At 42.5% G+C, this 22,705-nt stretch overlaps 1 protein-coding gene across 3 annotated transcripts in view; it reads left to right on the top strand.

Annotated features, from left to right (window-relative positions):
- MYZAP (myocardial zonula adherens protein) overlaps window positions 1-22,156 on the top strand; it is a 137,971-nt gene extending 115,815 nt beyond the window's left edge. The window contains exons 13-16 of one of the 3 annotated variants that reach the window (XM_088445202.1): window positions 10,098-10,198; window positions 12,660-12,749; window positions 14,167-14,205; window positions 14,862-22,156. In XM_088445202.1, the coding sequence (XP_088301328.1) occupies window positions 10,098-10,198; window positions 12,660-12,749; window positions 14,167-14,205; window positions 14,862-14,976 (345 nt within the window). In that variant the 3' untranslated portion in view covers window positions 14,977-22,156. The remainder of the gene's footprint in view (window positions 1-10,097; window positions 10,199-12,659; window positions 12,750-14,166; window positions 14,206-14,861) is intronic. The other 2 variants (XM_088445217.1, XM_088445211.1) reach the window with 2 other exon arrangements.
- Window positions 22,157-22,705: the final 549 nt, after the last annotated feature.

Consider the following 22,705-nt stretch of genomic DNA (forward strand, 5'->3'; position numbering starts at 1 on the left):
CACCCCCTAAACTATGGGCCTGATTCAGAGCCGGACGCTCTGACCAGAACGCTCGCTCTGAATCGGCCCTCCTCCATTAAAATGGAGCGTCCTCCTGGACGCTCGTATAGCTGTGGGTGACCACCCACAGCAAATACGAGCGTCCAAAAAGATGGTAGCAATGGCCTTGACCATCGCGACCATCGGACTTGCGATGGAGACCCTGCGGTAGGGTTTCCCTGCCACAAGCCCTGGAGTGATTTTGGCTCTATCAGAGCCAAAATCACTCCCACTGACATCACTACTGATGTCAGTGGGGCCGGCTTCAGACGGTAGGCGTTCCCATGGGAACGCCTCCGTCTGACAGGCACGCCCCCGGCACGCCCACCAAAGGGGGCGTGCTGTCACTCACCATCGACAGCACGCCTCCTTTGGTGCGAGACCCGGAGCGACAGCTTGGCTGTCGCAGTCCGGGTCTCGCGCAAGCGCACGACGGAGCTCCCTCCGTCGTGCGCATGCGCAGTGGGGAACATCGACCCACTTGCGAGCGTACTGCCGCTTGCGAGTGGGTCTGAATGAGCCCCTATGACCACAATGTATCCCTAACTACATAGAAATAGAAAAATTGCATAATTTTGTTTTTTGGGGGGGAACGGGGGACTAGAAAATCTATTTAACTACTTAAAATTTATGGCTAGTTAGGCAGCTGGTAATCATTCTGTCATGTTGATGGGCCTATTTTTATTTGGAGGCCTGGAGCTGTAGCTCCATCCGCCCCATTGTTGATCTGGCCCTGTCCACACTGTATCCACAAGAGAGCATGGGGGCTGCTCAGCAACTCCCGGAGTGCTGGGCAAGCCCCCAGTGTTCCAAGAACGGGGGTGTGACATACAGTCACGTCACAAATTGTCATACACCAGGGGGTGTGACATCACCTTCGGCACACCCACAGTGGTGCACTGGGTGACACCACCCTTAGTTAGCCACTGGTTTCTCAATCCCAATTACATCCATGAACAGTTACACAGAGTGCACTAGCGTGCAAATAATGAGTAACATACTGTAATAAAATCATATTTGATTATAGCTACAGCTTGCAGATCTGGTTAGCCTATATACATGATGCCAGTGTTCTCTCTGTGACTCTTGTATTTTATCACTTCCTCATACTGTATTAGCTAACTAACTAACAAAATTATATATTTTCCAAAACACTTTGGCACTTTATTAAGTAGTCACATCACAGGAACACAGTAGTGTTTTCGTAGTAAGAAGGCAATGTTACAGCATCAGCATAGCAGTATCGCAGCATAGCGGTTCACAAATATTGACAGGGCTATCAGTGGGGAAGTAGTTTGTTGTCAGAATCACTGGCATGCTGCTGGACCCCCTGCCAGTGTTTCTCAATAATGTCATACCCAGTACTCAAACCCAAGACCTCACACATTGCCGTCAGACTCCTTACACATGGAGCTATTTGCTCCTGCATACTGTAGGAAGCCTGGTAATTCTAACTATATGAAGCCTGGTCTCATTTTAACATATAACCATTGCAGCTAAGCAGATCTATGCCCTGTAGCCACACACTACATAAATCTGTTTAACTGCAGTGGTTTTATACTGGGTTTGAGTCCGGGGTATGACATTACAAAGAAAAAATTGTTTTACTTATAGGAGGATGCAACTGAATTACAAGGTGCTCACAAATCGCACTATTACTAATAGCTTACAAGTTAAGTGTATGAATATAATATTTAAGAGGATTGGTGTTCAGATCCCTTTCTTGGAGCGTTCTGAAAGACATCCCTGGTGGGGAGAATGAGGGAGACTGTCTGTCTGTTTTATCTGTTCTGGGCCCAGTAGCGCATGCAGGGGGGTTCCTGAGTACCCAGAAACCAACCTTGACAGCCTCGAGAGCAGACACCATGTTCTTAAGTCCCACCCCTCTCGCAGCAAAATGCAGAGTTTTGCGGATCAATAGGGAGGAGGCAGAGCCAATATGACGCGATTCCATTAGAATTTTGCTCCTCCCCCTTCCGATCGCCCCGCAGATTGAGGCATTTTGCCGCTAGTGGGAGGGGCCAGCCTGTCAGTTCCCGTCCCCATCAGATCTACAACACGTAGCTGCTGCAAGGTAATTGTGAGTGTAATGTATATATGTATGTGTGTATGTATAAGATGTGTGACATACCATATGTATATATATATATATATATATAGCGTTCCCGCTAGGCTGTTTTAGTGGGGCGCTGCGAACTGCCCTCAACGCGCAGCAAACCGCTAAGACAGCATGCGGGTCCCGTCTTCACCCACGGGTCGCAGTGTCCCGCGGGTGGGGAAATGTGCGGTGACCCAGTCACTGCCGGTGAATAGACGCTGGGCGCATGTGCCCGGCATCTATTCTACATGTCAGCAGTGCTTGGGGGCTACCCGGCGTGTCCGTAAGTGCCGGGCACGCCCCCAAGAGTGACGAAAAGGTGACGCGTCTTATGGCCACGCCCTTTTTCAGGAGCGCCCTGCCTGCCGCCAGAGCTAGAGTGAACACTATATTGAACACATATTATGGAAACCTCTCAGTAAAAATCCTGCATTTGCTCCTGGGGCCCCACAATTTATGATTGCAGCCCTGGGTATATGTCCTTCGTCCATTATACAATTACTAGGCCTTAAGTAGGCCTTGAATTCTCCAGGTGTGAGGGAGGGGTGGAGTCACCACCTGAATCTCAAGAGGCTAACCCCGTCCTCACATGGGGCAGTCTGTAACTGCCACAATCACATTGGCTAAGAAAGGTAATTTATCAGTAACATAAAGATAGTTGTTCATTTTTCTTTACAAGTATTAACCCCACTTAGCTTGTTCCTGAAATTTCTTTCCTTATACTGACCCCAAGAAGGTTACAGACCCACTTTCATTTTTTACCTAAGTTGTAGAGTCGGCATGTCAAATTCAAAATACCAACCGGGCCGAATATTCAAGGTCTAAGAGTGTGTGGACTGCAAGAATAAAAAAAGTCTTATATGCAATTTTGAAAGGGTTATTATTAATAAAAAACAAAGCAGTGCCCCTTGTAGTAGTGCCCCTTATGCAATGCAATGCCCCCTGTATTAGAGCCCCTTATGCAATGCCACTGTAGTTGTGCCCATTATGCAGTGAAAGAGACCCTTACGCAATGCCCCTTTTATAAGAGCTCCTTATGCAATGCCCTCTGTATTAGAGCCCCTTATGCAGTGCCCGCAGTAGTGCCCTTTATGCAGTGCCCCCAGTAATGCCCCTTATGCAGTGCCCCCAGTAATGCCTCTTATGCAGTGCCCTTTATTCAATGCCCCCTGTATTAGAGCCCCTTATACAATGCCCCATTTATAAGAGCTCCTTATGCAATGACCCCTGTATTACAGCCCCTTAGGCAGTGCCCCCAGTAGTGCCCATTATGCAGTGCACCCAGTAGTGCCCCTTATGCAGTGCCCCCATTAATGCCCCTAGTAGTGCCCCTTATGCTGTGCCCTCAGGATTCCCCTTATGTTGTGCCCCCAGTAATGTCCCTAGTAGTGCCCCCAGTAATGCCCCTTATGCTGTGCCCCCTCCCAGTATAGAACAGGCCCCACTTACCTCTCTCTTACTTACCTCTCTTCACGCTGGCCGTTTGGCACCCGCCGCTCACTGGATCTAACTAGATCCAGCAGGGCAGGCCGCTCACATCGCGGGTGACGTCATGACGGATTGCCCGTCGCTATCCGGGTCTCGCGCATGCGCACGACGTAGAGCCGGCTCCGTCGTGCGCATGCGCTCTAGGCCACCATCGACCCAGTTGCGAGCACTCAGCGCTTGCGACCGACCTGAATCAGGCCCTGAATTCATAATATCTTTCCGTGTTGAATTTGGGACATTCCAAACCACACCAAAAAAATACATACAGAATAAAACATTACCATTATCCTAAAACTTTCCTGACACACTGTATTATTCATTATGTAGACTTTTCAGTGCTTCACACAAGCATATGCTTTAAGTATCCAATTAATAGTGAGGCATTGCAATAATGCATTACCTCGATTAGGTCTTGGGATTTGCACAGTAGGATATTAAATTGCTCTGGAGAGCTGATTAAGATACTATTAAATGAATAGATACTTGTTTTGCTTAAAATCACAAGGTATTCTATCCATTTCTAGCTTTAAACTATAAAGCTGCATACGCTCCTTAGCCTGTAACAAAATGGGGGTAAGCAAACTATGGATCTCATTCAGAGCCGCTTGCAAAATGCGAGCGCTCGCTCTGAATGAGGGCGGCCGCATCTCTAAAAATAGCCGGCCTCCTGGCCGCTTGCTAAGCTGTGGGTGACCACCCACAGCTTTAGCGAGCGGCCAGGTTGATGGTCGCGATGGTCAAGACCATCGGGGCTTGCGACGAGACCCTTGTGGTAGGGTCTCGTCTTCCTGCAAGCCCCAGAGAGCTTCCAGGTCTATTAGAGCCGGAAGCTCTCCCACTGATATCACTGGTGATGTCAGTGGGGCCGCCCACAAACGGCAGGCGTTCGTTTGGGAACGCCTCCGTTTGTGAAGCCACCCCTTTGCCTACAAAACGGGGCAAGCTGTCGATCACCATCGACAGCCGCCCCTTTTGTAGTGAGCCCCGGAGCGAGAGAATTTCTCTCTCGCTCCTGGGCTTGAGCACGCGCACTGCAGCCGCTGCGCGTGCGCAGAGCCCAACATCGACCCGCTTGCGAGTGGGTCTGAATGAGACCCTATGTTTCACGCTAAGGGATGCAAATGCAATAATTTTTGTGCATGCAGGCAATACTGTAGGCATGCCACACACATACTGGCCAGCTGTCCCTTACAACTCTAAATTAGGCTGTGCAATTTACATTTCCCTCTCCTCTACCCCAAAGCACATTATTTAGCTTCATTACTCTATTCATACACAAAATAATGTAATGAAGTATCATATACATGAAAGAATAGTGCATTGACTGTGTTATTAATAAATGTGTGTCAAATTTTCAATATAAAATGTAATGAAATACAACATCCCCGTATCCACAATAGCCCAAATTGAGATAACAAATAAGAAAATGGAACATACTACAGCTACTTTACATAATATAGCTGCAACATTGATGAATAAAGGACCTCATTCAGAGACGGTCGTAAGGGAAAAGGGGCCGGATATGCAAATGATGCACTCGCAAGTTGCGTCCTTAAGATCGGATCGTTAGCTGGCCGACCAAGGGGAGGATGCGGCCGTAAGACAAAAAATATGCCCCCTTCTCGTACGCATTACACGTCATCTCCGGCCATATAAGTATTAATCGAGACCATCGGTAACCATCGGAACTGATCGTAGAGCTTAAGGTTGACCATACCCTCTCTTAAGCACTACGATCAGGTCAGTGTACAAACCACCCATGTCACGTGTGCCATGACACTACTTTGTTAATTATGCACTCCCATAAAACGCTGTTCGCATAATTAGGCACGCCTGCGTTCGGATCTCCACTCCCCCGTTTTCAAGCACCTTCCCTTGTTACCACCCACAAACGCCTCATTCTGTCACTCAAACTACCGACCTGGCTGTGTTCAAGGAGAGAGAAATTTCTGATCGTAGCAGCTAGTTTGCGCACGCGCATTGTGAACTTTACGCATGCGCAGTTTAGCGAACATCGGTGGCGTACGACTGTGCGGCCGCAACGACCGACTCTGAATGAGGTCCAAAGTACTGGACAGGCCAAAACATAACCAGCCAATCAGAAATGACTTAACAGTGCTGATGGTGCGATTATCATCAACATGTATCACCAGGGCTATTGTACCAAAAAAGATATGTTTATTAAGATGTGTGTCTGGGGGCATGTATCCAACCAAGTCTCATTAGGTCATCTTCAGGGGGCTGGCTTCATTTACATGTACTCAACCAGTTGCTGAGCCAGCTTTTAACTTGAGGGGGATTGTAGCTGGAAAAATTGTCGCCCCACACCCAGGTGTTTTATTATTATAAAATCAACATCTAAATACATTACTTGCATCCATATTATATCAAACACACAAACACTACAGAAACTGTTTAAAGCAATACAGACAGAACTCAGTGTTCGCAATACAGCAAACACAACCTCCAGTGACCACCATACAGTACGCACAGTATCCCTGTGACCGCTATACAGTACGCACAGTATCCCAGTGACCGCTATACAGTACGCACAGTATCCCAGTGATCACCATACAGTACGCACAGTATCCCAGTGACCGCTATACAGTACGTACATTATCCCAGTGACCGCTATACAGTACGATGATTCATATTTATAGTATTTGCAGGATATTTCCTGAAAACAGCTGTTTTTGGGTTGGTACCCACAAATATTAAGGATCCCCCAGGCACTAAGGGGAGAGGGCTAGGTTTCGGGTGCAGAAAGGGGAGGTTAGGTTAAGGCACTAAGGGGGGAGATTAGGGTTATGCACCAAAGATGGAGGGGTAGGGGTAAGGATTAGCGTTAGGGACCTTACCTTGTAGCGTCGGGATTGTGACTGTCGGGATGCCGTTGTCATTATTCTGACCAGCGGCATCCCGGACGCCGGGCTTCCATGCCCAACTCTTTCACCTGCCCCTCAGCCAAGAGGCTTGGGGTCTTATGTGCAGTCAGAGTGCTAGATGCCTCCACTACGACCCACTGCTGCTTTAAAGCCGGTCGTGGATATAAAGAGAAAGTGTTAAATTTAGTAAAAAGTTGGATCAAGAAGGTAGTTGAGTATATGCACAGAGGGTGGAAGGATAAAAAAACAGATGTGAAATAAGAAATGAGGTATGTGTAAGGAGAATATTGTATACAGATGAATGAGAGAAATACGAGTGATATACAGAGAGGAGTCAAAATATACAGCACAGAAGGAAATTATGTTGAGAAACAGTCTTTTAACAGAGAATAGAAATGGATTAGACCTTTATGTGAAAAGATGTCTGCATACCAATGCAATGTGTGCATCTTAATGTACAGGACAGGAAGGTATAAAGATAATGTGTCACAATAACTGTGGTAAGTAACCTTTAGTGCAGTAGCAGGGTCGGCTGGGATCAGAGGCCAGGCAGAGGGATCCTGGGCACAGTGAGCTGCTCTCAGGCAGGACAGAAGGGGGAGTTTTATAAAACCATAATTATTATTATTATTATCATTTATTTATATGGCGCCACAAAGGTTCTGCAGCACCTTACATAGTACATAAATGAGCACACAAGAAAAACAGTGCAAACAATGCAGGACAAGGACATGGTTAATACCACTTGTGAGGGGAAGCCCCCCACCCCCTTTTTATTTTTATGGCAGCGCAGCAAGGTTTCATACCGGCAATCCATCTGTGGGTCCCCAATCTAGCTTTGGCTATGTGTGGGGGTCCTGATAATCCAGAACTGGACAATACTTCCCCGATAGGTGCTGTCTTTAACATTTATTAAGCAGGAAGAGCAGTCGTTCCTCCTGCACCCTTCTTGGCCATGCCACTGTACTCAACTTATATTTGTCCATGCCTCTTTCACCTCTCCAGGTGTTAGAGGTCACAGGTCTAATAGTGTTAAAATCTAAAGTATGGAAATGTGTATATTTATGTCCCACATTTGGACACATGTCTAACTCTAATTTAGGTGAAAAATATTTTTCAAGGTGCATATTTTGCTGCATTTGCTCTAAATCAACTTCAGTGAGAGTACAGAGCAACAGTCTGAAAGATGATGGATCTTGACACTTTAGGCCAAGATTATAATCAGTTTTCTGTTTACAAATGGATAGCCTCCCCAAATGTAAGAGACTGCTGCAACCCATCCGGTCAGCTTTATCAGCATAGTCTTTACTTCAGTACTAAGCAGGTCCCAGACATGCTTGGACAGATACTTAGGTGTCTGTAGAAGTTGCTGCCGTCATGGTCTCTGTTGTGAACTGGGGTCCTCCGATGCATTGTTATATACAATAGTGATACAGTGCTTCATGTTTAGAGGTGGAGGTGGAACTTCTTTTGGCGTTGCATTACTGTCTGACCCAGATTTCAGTTTCTTGCATACTTCTGTCTGTGTCACCCTACAGTATGTCCTCATTCCTTCATGTAACAGTCACCATTCTCATCCTATTTCTCTATATAAATGACTAAATAGAAACCCTTAATTAATTCATTGTTATATATTTATAATTTGGAAGTAATATTCATATATACAGAGCAGTGATATACAAAGTGCTGCCCATGCCATCCTAAGCTTGTGTCTATGTGGTCTTCCCACAGGTCCATGCCTGATTTATGTATTAAATAGTCACTATGAATTTGTGCAGCTTATGATGTTAATTAGGGCTGCCAGGCCCATACCAGCAGTCACGCAAAAGAGTTCCAATGGGAAGGAAATGACAGATTTTCCTTAGACAGTGATTAGGCACAGCATGATTAACCTGCAGGAGGATATAGCTGCCAGATTTGTTGCTACCTTTGCTTTTGTTCGCAAATATTGTATTCTTGTTAACCTAAATGTGTGAACGTGGCTGCTGCATTTTAGGCCATTAAACTGTGCTGGCGTCCCGGTCCCAACATTGCCAGTTGTCCACTAATCACTGGCCACGTCCACTTTCATGAAACCACAAATCTCTACATAGCATTTCTGTTAACTGCTAATGCAAGCCATTTACTTAGCATCAAGCAAATGCAATGAACACGAATAACGCTAAATAAAGAAATCACTTCTACCTAAACAGTATATTAAAACTGAAAACTGTGGGCAAAGCATAGACAAATGAGATACTAAAGGGGCTTTTCTATGTATTTCAGCCTTACCTGTACTTTCAACTGCACCTTGCAAAGTAAACTCTGCAAATGTCCTATTGCAACTGCAATAGGCCAAGAAGCTGAAAAAGTATAAACTATATTTTATACCACAGGTGGTGACTCCACCAGTCTGCAATCTGCACAGAACAGTTCTGTTAATTAAAGGTCTGAGACTCAGACACAAATAGTTGCATCCTAGTAAATGTTCGAAACGGACAGCAGGCCTATTAGTTGCTGCCGGACCCAATCAGCCCTAGATTTTAAATTTAATGACATTTGTGGTCCTGAGACACAATCTTGGAGGTGTTCCTAAGTAGCAGGGATTGTACACCGAAGTGCCAAAAGTCATGGGGTAGATACCTAGTATGGTGTTGGACCCCCCTCTATCCCGACAAAGTGCAGCAACTCGATGTGGCATTGATTCCACAAGTGGACAGAAGACCTTTGGAGAGATGTTGACCCATGCCATCTGGATAGCTTCCCACAGCTCCCTGATATTTGTAGGTACAGGATCTTGAGTGCGAATGGACCTTTCCCCCACATCCCATATATGCTCGATTGGGTTAATGTCAGGTGAAAACATGGTGGTCACACCATTCATCGGAACTCTCCAGAGTGCACCTCAAACCAATACTTGACAACTTGGGACCAATCACATGGTGCGTTATCTTACTGGAATATTCCATCGTTGTAGGGGTAAATTAAGTCCATGAAGGGCTGTAAAGGGCAAGCAACACATCATAGTTGTTATCAGTCCATAACGTGTTCAGGCAGACCAGCAGAGCCAACCCATGCCATGTGAACACACACACCATTATGGAACCAGCACCAGCCTGCACAGTGCCTTGTTGACAACTGGAGTCCATGGCCTCATGGGGTCTGTGGTGGGTAATAATGCCTTCCATGAGGTATTCCCAATACACACGTGACACTGTAGGTCGAGGAATGTTGAATGTCTGCACAACTTCGGAAATGGAATGTCCCATCTGCCAGGCACCCACTATCATGCCCGTTTGAACTCCGATAATGCACGTTGCCTTGCCATGAGCAGCTCAGCCGGTGTTCAAACTGACTAATGAGATGTCAGATTACCAATGATGCAGGTCTGGGCATTTCCAAAATGTCACTGTATGGTGATGCCACCTACTATTACCTTTACAAACTGCTATCCCATGACTTTTGGGACTTCAGTCTTCAAAGGGTCACGTATAGTAAAACACTTGTGTAGAATGATAAAGTGTATTTCATACTATTTTTAACATTACAGAATGAATATAGGTTTATTATAAAATAATAACCTAGAACTATTTGACATTACTTTTCAGAATACAGAATTGCAAGACAAGATGGAATACTTGATGGCAAATCTGCCAAAAGAAAGCGTAGAAACCAAAGATGTTGCAACATCATATGAACTTCCACAGGGGTAAGTGACTTGTTTTCCACTTAATTACATTGTTGATGATAATATTGGTTTCCAAGTGAGGATTCAAATAATTCTTAGGGGTTAATTTCTCGAACAGCAATATTTTTTTAATTTCTGCTTTTTGGCATTTTCAGGTGGATTGCAAGTCACCATTTGTATTAGAGTGTTACCCCAGGAAAATGTCAGTAAAATTGCTGTTTAGAAAGCTGACATGCTGCAAATCACCATCCTGATTTTTTGACATATAAAAAAATACAAATCACTGTGGTTTCAAAGGAAACTAAAGGAAAACCTGCCAGAAAAAGCTGCCCCCCAAAAAGTGTATTGTAACAGACAAGATAGCTGAAACCTTCATCAGTTTGAACCATCTTGTCTGTCAGCCTGTGTAAAACAAAAAAATTGAATGTTTAAAAAACCCAGAAACAAAATGTCCTGGTGCCTGTCTACTTAATAAACAGCCAACCAATCAGAAGTGATGTCTCGAGTTTGGATTGCAATATCTTAAGGGGCCTATCCATTACCCGACTTTGTGAACAATCCGACCAAAACCAGGAGGTTTTGGTTGCATTGTTCACAAAGTCGGCAAATGGATAGCCGGCAAGAACCAGCGATGTGTGTGCACGCTGGGTCCTTGCCGTCCCCGACTATCTACTGAACATGCCCATCAATCTGAAGACGCTCATCAGGTTCGGCATGTTCAGATATAGGAGGTCGGTCTCCTTCACTGAATGCCGTTCAGTGCGGGCACCGCACCTCGGCGACCTGAAGGTCTGAACGCTAGACGTTCAGTTTTTCAGGTCGCCTAGTGGATAGGTCCCTTTAGGGTCTGGTTTTGCCACTAAGGTTAGCAGCCCCACAAGAACAATAAGATTAGATATTTTAGAAATAATCTTCTCATTTATCTTTTCTCTCGGTTTAGTAAAATACTTATTCCTGACTATTTGTTCTTTAGGTTCCCTCAACCACTTTGGGTTGAAATTGTATTCTTTACCTCCCGGATATATAGATTATATATTTTACCTTTCTATATTTACCCTACTGTGGCATGGGTACAATATACATACTCTATGTTCTGTCTTACACTAATGTTTTGCTCACTTGTATTTCTATGGGGTAAATTTACTAAAGTGAGAATTATTAGAAGTGAGTTTTAAAAGTGATGTTGCCCATAGCAACCAATCAGATTCTACTTACCATTTAATTAGCACCTTCTAGAAGGTAATAGCTAGAATCTGATTGGTTGCTATGGGCAACATCACTTTTAAAACTCTCTTCTAAAAACTCTCACTTAGTAAATTTACCCCTATGTCTCTGCATATTTGGTACTTTTGTTTGCCTTTATGTGGTTCTTTCCCCTCATTAAGAATATTGCTTATATGCATACAATTTTGTTTTTTTATGTTTTGTTTCTGTACCACTGTATCATTTTTATCTGTGTTACTGTACAAACAAAAAACGACAGCGATTTTTATTTTCGTTCTCTGTAAAGAAATAATTTAGACTAGTAGAAGGGTGTTGTATTTTGTTTGATTCTTGACAAGAATATTGTATATTTTTCTTGCTGTAAAATAAACAGATTTTAAAAAAAGAAAATAAATAATCTTCTCTGTACATAGCAAATACACATGGGTAGTTCAAATTATATAGCAACCATGTACAACAATGCACCACCTAAAAGGTTTTTAGAAAATAATAGAACATCCACTTACAGTTGCAGCCTTTTTGGCCTTGCAGATGCAGGAAAGGTTGCTTTGGTCAGCATGTAAATACGCCAACTCAGTATAAACTGGACATACTTTGCATAGAACTGTGAAATATTTTCTCTCTCTTTATTGCATTCCCTTCTACAAACATTTATGCCTTGAGTGTTATGCTTTTAAACATTTATTAACGTCACTCCTTGTTTCAGCATATATTTCTTTTACTGGAACTGTCATATTAGTGTAGAACATACCTGGACACTGTACACAACTAGAAAGCTAAGAGTAATGTGGCATTAAAGAGGCCTCTTGGTATATAATTTTATAGCTAGTTTTCACTAAAGGTTAGATGTAATATTACTATTACTAGAACAATGATAACAAATAACACTTAAGAGGTGATGTCAACATGTGTGTTATATATTTTTGTTAAATATGTTTTACTGCAGAAGCAAAAATAAGATATAAAACAATTTGCACAAGAATCTGCTAAATATAACACAAAGATCTGCAAAATAAGAACAACAATAATGAATATAGAAATATAAATAATGTAAACAAAGATTAAAAAGGTCACAAGCATAGGTTCAGAGAGAAAAGCATAGATCGGGTACGTCAGGACTGTGTTATATTTTAATGAAACTAGAATTATAAACCACGCACTGTACTTTATTATTTCCCTGTAAATTGAGTTGGAGGTGTTTAAACCTGCTGAGCCCTAAATGCTACTGATTTGAACCTCTTATTCCCTTGTTGCCCAGGGAAAATGTCCAGCCCCAACAACCATGGATATTACTGGCAAGTACTCAGTGCAGTAAGAGACTGTATAACTTCAATCCTGAGGTAGGCAGGTAAGGATTACTCAGCAAAATACCCTATACTAGCTGCATGGGAGACATCATGTAAGGTGGACATCCCATTTAGATTTGAAGCAAACTAATATATATTGCATTATTAGTAACTAATGATAAGTTCAGTTTTACCAGAGATGTGATGAGAATTCATGCTTTGGCAATGTGCACCATGGTCTAGGGAAAAATTACCATATAATACTGGCTATTATTAAATCCCACCTTAAGTGTTATTTATTACCATGGATTTTGTTTTAAATAGTAGCTGCAGTGCTGGTATAGACATTACAGTCTAAGGGCCTGATTCACTACTGATCACAACTGCGATTACGCACGCAATCGGCCGATTGTTGTGTAATGCACATGCATCGCAGTGCGCGAGACGCCAACTGCGTTCGAGACTGTGATCGCAGTGTACGCAGACCCATCGCAAAGTGATTGACGGGAAGTGCCGTTTGTGGGTGGTGACGGGGTGGTGGTCGGTAAAATGCAGAGGCGTGCATAAATTATCCACTGAGATGCCATATGCAGCCTGAGCACTCATAGCGTGCAATGAGGTTAGCAATTCCTGAGTAAGGTCAGAGCTTGTGCAACTGTGTGTGAGGCTGCGATGGTACTCTATTGTACCGATGGTTTCGCAGTCTTGGTAAATATTACAGATGTGTGTATGGTAAAGTGGGCATCCTTATGTTGCGCTGCAGCGGCATAGCAATGGATTAGCATACTATAGCAGTTGAACTGCGTGCGTAATCGCTATTGGAGTTGCAGTTGCGATCTGTAATGTATCAGGCCCTAGGTTGGTTACAGTCTAAAGAACACAACATTACATTCATCTGTGGGGTGTATAAAACCATAACATTGTGACTGACCTTAGCACAATTACTGTATGTCCTACTATGCATTTGTTCTCCTCTTGGTATGAGGACCTCTGGGTATTGTTACACAGTAAGAACAACATCCTGTCCACCTCACTCCAGTAGGAAACATTAACAAAGATTAACAATGTCCCATTCATAACTGCTTTTCATGTGTTTTATTGTTCAGATTGCATTTAAGGGTGACAGTATTTTGCATATTAGCGCACTGCACATTCCTAATAGACCAACGTTGTACACAAATGTGCAATTGTAGGCTGGGGTCTTTTCACCTAGTGTTCAGTAAGGGCAGACATAAAATGATATGCATTATAATAACATGCTTATATGCACATCTATTGTCCCTGCTACAGGCCATTATGTTTTGAATAATTTACACCCCTTTTGCTACCAACTGTGCCCCAGCCCCTGTGTGTTTCAATTTGTCTTATAACTGAATAAATGTAAATATTTATCTGTGTCATAGTCAGTACTGTACCTAGTCAGTATACATGTATGGAAAATTCTGGTATCTTTTAATGCCCAGTGCTCTCTCTTCACAGTGAGCCATCAGTTACACCTTCAAGTCCGGCCACTTCAGAGTAAGTTTATTTAGAGAACTGTAAATAAGGATAATTTGCAAAGTTGCAAACAATGTGACACATTACCAAATGGGCTCTATACCCAAATGAGAATGTCTGTGCTCATTGCTGTGCACTTAGTGATCAAAGTCGATTTGGCCTGTGCAGTTACATGTCTTATGATGCCTTTACTTTGAATATGCTAGATATTTCTATTTACACTATGGAATTTATTCATGTCTAATACTCAGGATCAGGTGGGTAGTTCTTGCATGTGAAACCCCTATGCTGTGTGCGTGCAGCGTCAACAAAAGCCAGTGCTGATCGTGCTGCCTTGGGGAGGTGTGATCATGCACTGTTACTTTTCCCTGGCCATAATCCAACTCAGATAGGGCTAATACCACAATCATCCCACCCACCATAACCTCCACCACAGTCTCACAATGAAAATACAGGCCTGGATACTTTGTACCCACCCATTTCGTCTTCGTGACTCTCCACAGGATCTATTTATTTTATCTAATTCCAAACATAAAAATGGACCTTTGTCAAAGTCTAAATGAGTTCTTATGTTTTAATGGGGATTTGCACTTTTGAGTAATGTTAGTAAATTACCTTCACTGACTTTTTGTTGGTAAATGAATAGTGAACTGATATAATGCTCTCTCTTTTAATAGTACTATGGATTTCCGACAGAACGTCACAGAAACTGACACCAAAGGACCTTCTCAGAGATCATACACACCTTACATGAGAGTCTTACAACTAAGTATGAAGAATAAGGTGTCCTAAACTGGAGACCACTGAAAATGAGAAACATTGATCTGCAAATTACTTACCATCTTTTAAAAAGTACTGTTTTATAGGACGCAGCAAATAACTCAGGTGTATTGCTGATGTAAACTCTTCAAGCAGGAAAAAGGCTTTAAAGACTACTGTATCAGCCTGTATTTGTCTGCATCACGGTGCCAAATTTACATGGAAAACATTGAAGCGTTGTTCAGGGCTGAGGTTTATTAGCTATTGGTTTGTAATTTGCCTATCAAGACATAGTTTAACAGCCATGGAACAGTGTTTTGCCACATCTTAGAAGATAGACTCGCCAGCACTGTATTAATCCCTTGTGTAAATAAAATGCACCACATATTAGAAGATACGCCATCTATTGCTGCACTACTATTCTTTGTTATACTGTTCTGAAATTGAAAGGAAGCTCCAGGTCTTATCTCTGTGTGAAATGAAATGACAACATGAAATATTGTATGGGATTGTACATAGTATCTGTGATTCATTGAATGAATATGTACAAAAATAGAACAGTGTGAATATTTATCTCTTCAGATCAGTTGTGTGAATGTTTTGGTGTCACTGAAATGACAAAAGTGCCTTATTAACACTGACATGTTAATGATGTGTTCTAAGATTATGCAAAGAGAATAATTCCTGACTAAGCATGCATAAACATGAAGGTCTGACATGTTCTCAGAAGTAATGTTTGCTGCCTGAAATCTTCTATTGGGCAACATAACCTGTCTTACTTGCATGTACTAAAGATGCAGTGAATACATACTGTAGATGCATAATTCTGTTTTACAATGCATGACGATGAGTACTGTGGATTCCAGGTGAGCATAATATTGGTCACCACCTGGAAGGGAAAGAAACTTGGGCTTGGCCGCTTCTGTCCTGCAGGGTCACTCGGCAGCAAAATTTTTCTCAGTAGAATGTAAAATTTTCACATGTCAAATGTGTCCACAGATAAAGATATGTTTCAGACTCTCAGAATTGATGTAACCTGCATAGAAGGAATCTTGATTTACAGCTGGTGTCTGTCGTACACGTAATCTATTACTGCCAGTACTCCTTAGAGGAGTGAGTAAACAAGCGGAGGAGAGTAGTAGATTTTCCACTAGGCCCTGTGATGTACAGTGTACGTGAACACGTGTTTGCTTGGTATAAGCAGCAGCATCCCTCAAGCACCCACTGGAGGAGCTTGTAATGTGAGGTCTGCTAGCCCACAGTTTCCAATTAACATATAGTGTACAGGCTACAACACCATACCTCCAACTGTCCCACTCTTCGAGAACTTTCCCATTGTCCCATCCGCGGGTCGCAATGTCCTCTGGGGGGTGGGGAAGTTGGGGGAGCACTCTCAGCAGGGGAACAGATACCATGCGCACAGCATCTACACAGTGCGGTGAAGAGCCTGGGGGAAAGCCCAGCATCACCCCAGAGTGATGAAAACTGGGGACGTGCTGCAAAGCCACACCACTGTCCCCACGAGGTCACGTCCATTTTTCAGTGGAGCCCCTACTTTACACAACACCCTCTCTTACTGTAACTGACTACTAATGTGTATAATGTACATAGTGCTAAATAGAAGAGATTAATTGGTGTACAGCTGTCTATTCAAAATTATTGCTCCAAAGAGTTCTATCTATCAAAAGTGTGTTTACACACACACACACACACACACACACACACACACACACACACACACACACACACACACACACACACACACACACACACACATATATATATACACATATATATATTATAAAGAGGTGTGAGATTTTTTTTTAACTAAATGCTGTATATATTTTTAAGCTTTACCATCAAGCAACACTTTATGCCTCTAAGGGGCTGATTCTGAGTCCCACTCGGAGGGGCTGTAATTGCGGGCAGCCTGTTTTATTACTTTATGCTAGTATGAGTATCCATTCAACTAATACGGGTCATTGTGCAAATGCAACCAGAAACCAGTGCCGCCCATTCATTTTACACCGATCTGCACTTGCACCAGCCCCAAGCAAGGTGCAAAATATCCATCGGTAACAGATTTTCCTTCGGACTCAGAGTCACAGAGCTTTTGATTCACACCCACAGAACTGCCACAAGAGAGGGTGGTTCCATGTGATCACTTTGCCACCTCCCAGTTCTCGCCTGCAATGTCCTATGTCACAGAAACACAGACCTGCCCTTGTGCTTTGTGCAAAAACTTGCCGTTTGCATCATGAAGAGAGATCCATGGAACTCAGAATCAGCCCCTAATATTCCTACTACAGACTATATGATAAAAGAACAAATAGAAATACATTTATTTATGGGAGCAAGCTATAAAGACATGGGTTGGAAAGAAAAGTAATTTCACAGAAATCCTCTCCGTAATAAACATTAATGATAACAAGTTATTCATGAAAACATAAACATTGACCCAAAGAAAATAAAAATGGTTGTACAAATAAGTGACCTAATTGAACTTTAGGCTCTGGAAAGTGATAAAGTGCAGAGTGATAAACGACCAGCCACTCAGCTCCCAACTGTCATGTTACAGGTTGTGTTTGAAAAATGACGGTTGGGAGCTGATTGGTTGGTCATTTATCACTCTCCACTTTATCACTTCCCAGAGCTTCATACATCTGCCCCAAGAGCTGAAATAAATTTTTCACCAATTATTCATATTAATTCAAATGTGTTTTTAGACTTAGATGTCAACCATTGCATTTTAAAGTAACAAGAACCCTATAAACACCTGAGCAGCCTGTCTCGTCTTTCCATAGCTGTTTATACTGTCCTCATTAATCTATCACTCATGACATTCTATATTTTTACATTGATGGTCAAGCAAAACCTGAGTAATGGAAAATTAATGCAGCTTAAAGTGTACCTATTGCCCACAAATTGTCTCATGCCTCAGGGATTCACTAGTTGCTAGTGAAATTTAGGGGTCAATCCATTTAGCTGCGAGGGGTGCAAATCGGGTGTGAGTTGCTGTTGCAACCCCTTGCTGCCCTCTCTCAGCCCCAGTGGCGTAAGTTCATCCCAAGCACCCGGAGGCAAGTTATCATTTAGTGCCCGCCTATCCCCCATATTTACAGGGTGAATATATTGTGGGTGATGGAGGAGTTGCCCCTTCAGTGCTAGTGCCCGGCGGCAGGCGCCTCCATTGTCTCCTATACTTCTGCCCCTGCTCAGCCCGAATTCGCACAAATTTGGGCAGTGAGCAGTTTTGTGAGAATTCAGGGAGCCACCAAGCTGCCGTAAAGCGCTGCTGTTGCCACGATGACTCGCACCCACTAGTACATCACGGCTAATTGGATTGATCCCATAGACTTCACCATTGTGAATTATGGATCGTCAAACAAAATGGCCGTCTTCACATTGTAATTGTAATAGCCCTGTAATACTTAAATTGTACAATGGTAGTATTACTTACTGTTATGTCTTTTAGTTACTTATCTGCTGACTACCAGGAATTTTAGTTGTTATAAAGTGTAATGCCATGTCTAAGTTGTAAAGGTGGTAAGGACAGTAAATAATGAAGAAAGGTAAAGCTCTGATTGTGAATTGATTTTGAGCCATAGAAGACTAAATAAAATGGTCAAATTCATTAAGGTGATGCCACATTTGCTATTTAGAATGAACTTGTCTGTGTGTGCTAGTATACAAGCTGACTGACAGAAGTATGTGGTCTAATACAAACTGATTGTTATTCATGTTATATGAGAGATCATTCACAAAGCTCTGAGCACAAAATATGTCATAATATGTCTTTTGTTGCAGACTTTATGAGCATCAATACTGTTTATGTGATGCAGACACTGCTAGCAAAATGTTTATGAATGTCATTTCCATGGCAGAATAATCTGTGCTCTATTGTGATTCTTATTATATGTGATTATTATTGCCAGTGTCATCTAATAAAGGCTACTCAGGTTTTATTTTATGGTTTCTATAGCCTTTAATAGTATCACTAGCCAGATCATTTATGTAAATGAGGATGAAGATGAATTTAGTGAGAAGTTACTTTGTGTTTAATATGTTCCATTTTAGGAGATATCCTGTTAACACTGGTGTATTTAGCCCACATGCAGTCGTAGAAAAATTTATAATATCAAAGTTTTTGATGTTTTAGGGGTCAATCAAATTAGATGCGAATTGCGAGTTTGTTTCATGAAACTCGCAGACTTTGCACAAATGTACGCACCAGAGAATTCACCAATCCAATTAAAAATGACTATTCTCTGTACTCGCAGCAGGGGTTTGCAAATTGTCAGGCAAATGCGATATGAAAGAAGTGCATGAAAAAGTGAGGTGACCATCCGGGACTCCAAAAACTAACCACTTTGTTTGCAGAATCATACAGAAGGCTGTTAGTGGGCATAAGGAAAGTACTTGAACTGTGTTAAATGGCTGATTTTTAATTTTTTTTAAAAAAGTGAAAAATAATTATAAAAAGCTTTTTTTTACTTTCATAAAAATATGGAAAAAGATGCTTTTGGGGCACTTTGAGGTGAATTTATTTAAAAAAAAAAAAAAAAAAAGTAAATACTCAAATTAAAATTGGAGTACCTACAGCAACAAAATAGTTGATTCTGGGGTAATTTGATGCCATTTTTTTTTCACCCCAAAAATGAATGTAATTATTGGACTAATTAAGCTAATTGGAAATTTCCAATTGCCTAATTAGTCATTAGGGGGGTATCCAAGGTATTCTGCATGGTGCCCCAACAATTTAACCTTAAAATAAAGATTTTCCCATTTCTCACCCTCAGGGAGATGCGAATGGAAAAATGTGAGTTTACTCGGACAGGTTCAATGAGAGATGCTAATTGGATTGCAAAATGAATTTGCAATGCAAATTTGCAGAGAAAACTGCATCTTGCAACTCGCACCTACTTGGATTGACCCCTTAGTATGAAATACATCTTTAAAGTTCCTATAATTGCCTTTTATTGGATGAAATTTCCAAAGTCAATTTGTTGTTATGATATTTTTAATAACAAGTTCATGCACAACAGAACCATAGACCATAAGTTTGGCTCCCTGCAATGTGCGCTAATATGGAATTGTGGGGTCTAGTTACTAAGAGGAAAAAAGGGGGAAGACAGAGAAAATCCCTGTACATACCGCTTCTCAGTCTGTACTAAAGGTATTTTCTCTGCCTGCAGCCTGCCAGTGCTAAGTGCAGGCTGCAATATCACACTGCACCTGGGGCACTTAGCGCTGCCATAAACACCAATGGCAGCGCTAAGTGTCCCAGGTATTACTAAGAGGAGATGTCACTTACCGTCTGCTGACTTCTCCAGCGCTGATATCGCCTCCTGTAGCTGCTGGTATCTCCTCACTGGAGAAGCAGGACTTCAGCTGTGTTAGGTTGGCTGTTTTTAAATAAAGTTTGTTGAAGAAAAAAAAAAGTCGCTGCTGCCGGACGGAGCCTGGAGATGGTGAGTAACACAGGGCTGTAGGGGAAGGGAGCCTCAGCTGTTACCGCCAAGGGGGTGACTTAACGTTCACCCTCCTCGGCTGGTCTATTTTTAGTAAGTGCTGCGTTAGCCAGCTCCTGCTTCACAGCGGTAGCAGACGAAGCAGGAGTGGCATTAATGCAGAGTCTTAGTAAATAGACCCCTTAATAAGAAGTGCTGGTGGGTTGTATGATAAATCAGTTCTAAATATATTTTGTAAGGCTTTAATGGGCAAATAGATGCACAATTTATTCATAAAAGAGCTACTAAAAACACATTATATATATATATATATATATATATATATATATATATATAGAGCTTTCAGGAGCTGAAAATATTTGAAAAGCAGTTGGAAATTTTTCTGTCCTCATTATGACCAGTTAGAGTTTACATATATGCTTCTACTACAGTACTCCCCAAACATTCCAGGGAAGACCTTGAGCGCACTGGCGTCACTAGGGGGGTGCGGGCCGCACTGAGTGACACCATCCAAGGGGGTGACACCAAAATAGCAGAGCTGCTCTGCTATATTGGTGTCACCCCATCAGATGGTGTCACCGTGACATAGAGACAGGCAGGGAGAGATTGTGGGCTTCCCCAGCAGCTGCAGGAGCGCTGGGGAAGCCCACTGTGTGCAGAGAACGGGAGGTGGTAACGCCCCCAATATCGGCACACATACGGGGGCGTGGCTTCGCGGGCCATGGCCACGTCTCCTTTTGTGAAGCCACGCCCCCTTTCAAGATCGCGCGCACAGCAATTAAGCCTTGCCGCACCGGGTGTCACAAAGGTAAGTGACACCTCTGCTTGAGCGCTAAACTGAGATTACAGTAGGACGCCACTATTTTCAGAACTAATACATCCAATGCAAACTTGATCTAATAGTAACAAATACAGTATTAATTATTTAATTCAATTTACATAGATCAATCTAATTTAACAGATACATGTATGACATGTATTTAATAGAACCTTTTTCATTTTCACATGACGACATCACAGGGATTTATTCTTACAATACAGAAGTGCATAGCACTTAAACCAGACAATAAGGTTTCTAGTCACTTTATCACATCCCTGGCATTTACAGCTGCCATTCAAAGGGTCTGCAGTGGTGTACAAAGAGCAAACAGTACATTAAATGACAGTACAGAACATAACTCAATAAAATACAGCTACTGGTCGTATAGCAGAACATACAGCAGTGAGGTACAAGGAAGGGCAGGGCATCTCACATTAACAATCAGGAGAAGTGAGGGGACAACAGAGAGCAAATCAGCACGGGCTGAGCCTTTGCCCAGGAGCCACTACACAAAAAATAGGACGAGCCGCTGAAGGACAGGAGACAAGGTATGGAGACCAGCAGCTAAGAGCACCAGTGAGGACATAGTGAGAACTTACAATCTAAGATTCTAATACAATCTAATAATATAAGAATGTTATTAGTAGATCTTTTATATGAGAAGACGCATAGGTATAGTGATCATTTAACTATTCAGCGGCTATCCATATCTTTTAACTGTGCCTTTAATGTAGTTTATTTATATCACTAATGAAATACTGTTTTTTGCTTGGTATAAACATGTATGTAACAATTTTCTCAAATGATGAATAATGAATATTTCGATAAAATCATACTGGATAAAAGCATACTGCCATGTGCCTTAAAATGCAATGTTCCAAGTGTTTGAAACTTATTTACAATAAACGTTTGGTTAAGTGTTTTTGAGATTATTTATTCCTTGCATCTGCAATCTGCAAATGAAAAATATTTTGGTAAATGAATGCAAATATATTTGATTTGTATTGGAAATCACTGCAAGCTATATATAAAATAATATTTTAATTGACTTGCATTACAGAAACAACCAGGATGTAGTCAGGAAGCCGACGGTCTAAATGCCGACCGTCTGCTTCCCGACTGTAATTCCGATAAGGGTCTAATGAAAGACGTTGAAATCTCAACACCTGTCATTATACCTCCAACAGGAGCCTGATGCCCAGCAGACCGAACAAAGGTAAGCCAGGCGCCACACATGGACAGCCGCGGGGGGGAGGGTTAGGTTAGGGGCTCTCGGGGAGGACTTAGGGTTAGGCACCCCCCGGGAAGGTTAGGGTTAGGCTAGGGGAGGGTTAGGGTCAGGCTCCCCCCGGGGGGTGGGGGGGGGGGTTTAGGGTTAGGCACCTCCATGGGAGGGTTAGATTTAGGCTATGGGGAAGGGGGTATTAGGTTTAGGCACTTACAGGGGGGGTTAGGGTTAGGCACTCCCAAG

Source organism: Taudactylus pleione, unplaced genomic scaffold (genome assembly GCF_031769625.1).
Source record: "Taudactylus pleione unplaced genomic scaffold, aTauple2 ptg000019l, whole genome shotgun sequence".
NCBI classification, from domain to species: Eukaryota; Metazoa; Chordata; class Amphibia; order Anura; family Myobatrachidae; genus Taudactylus; species Taudactylus pleione.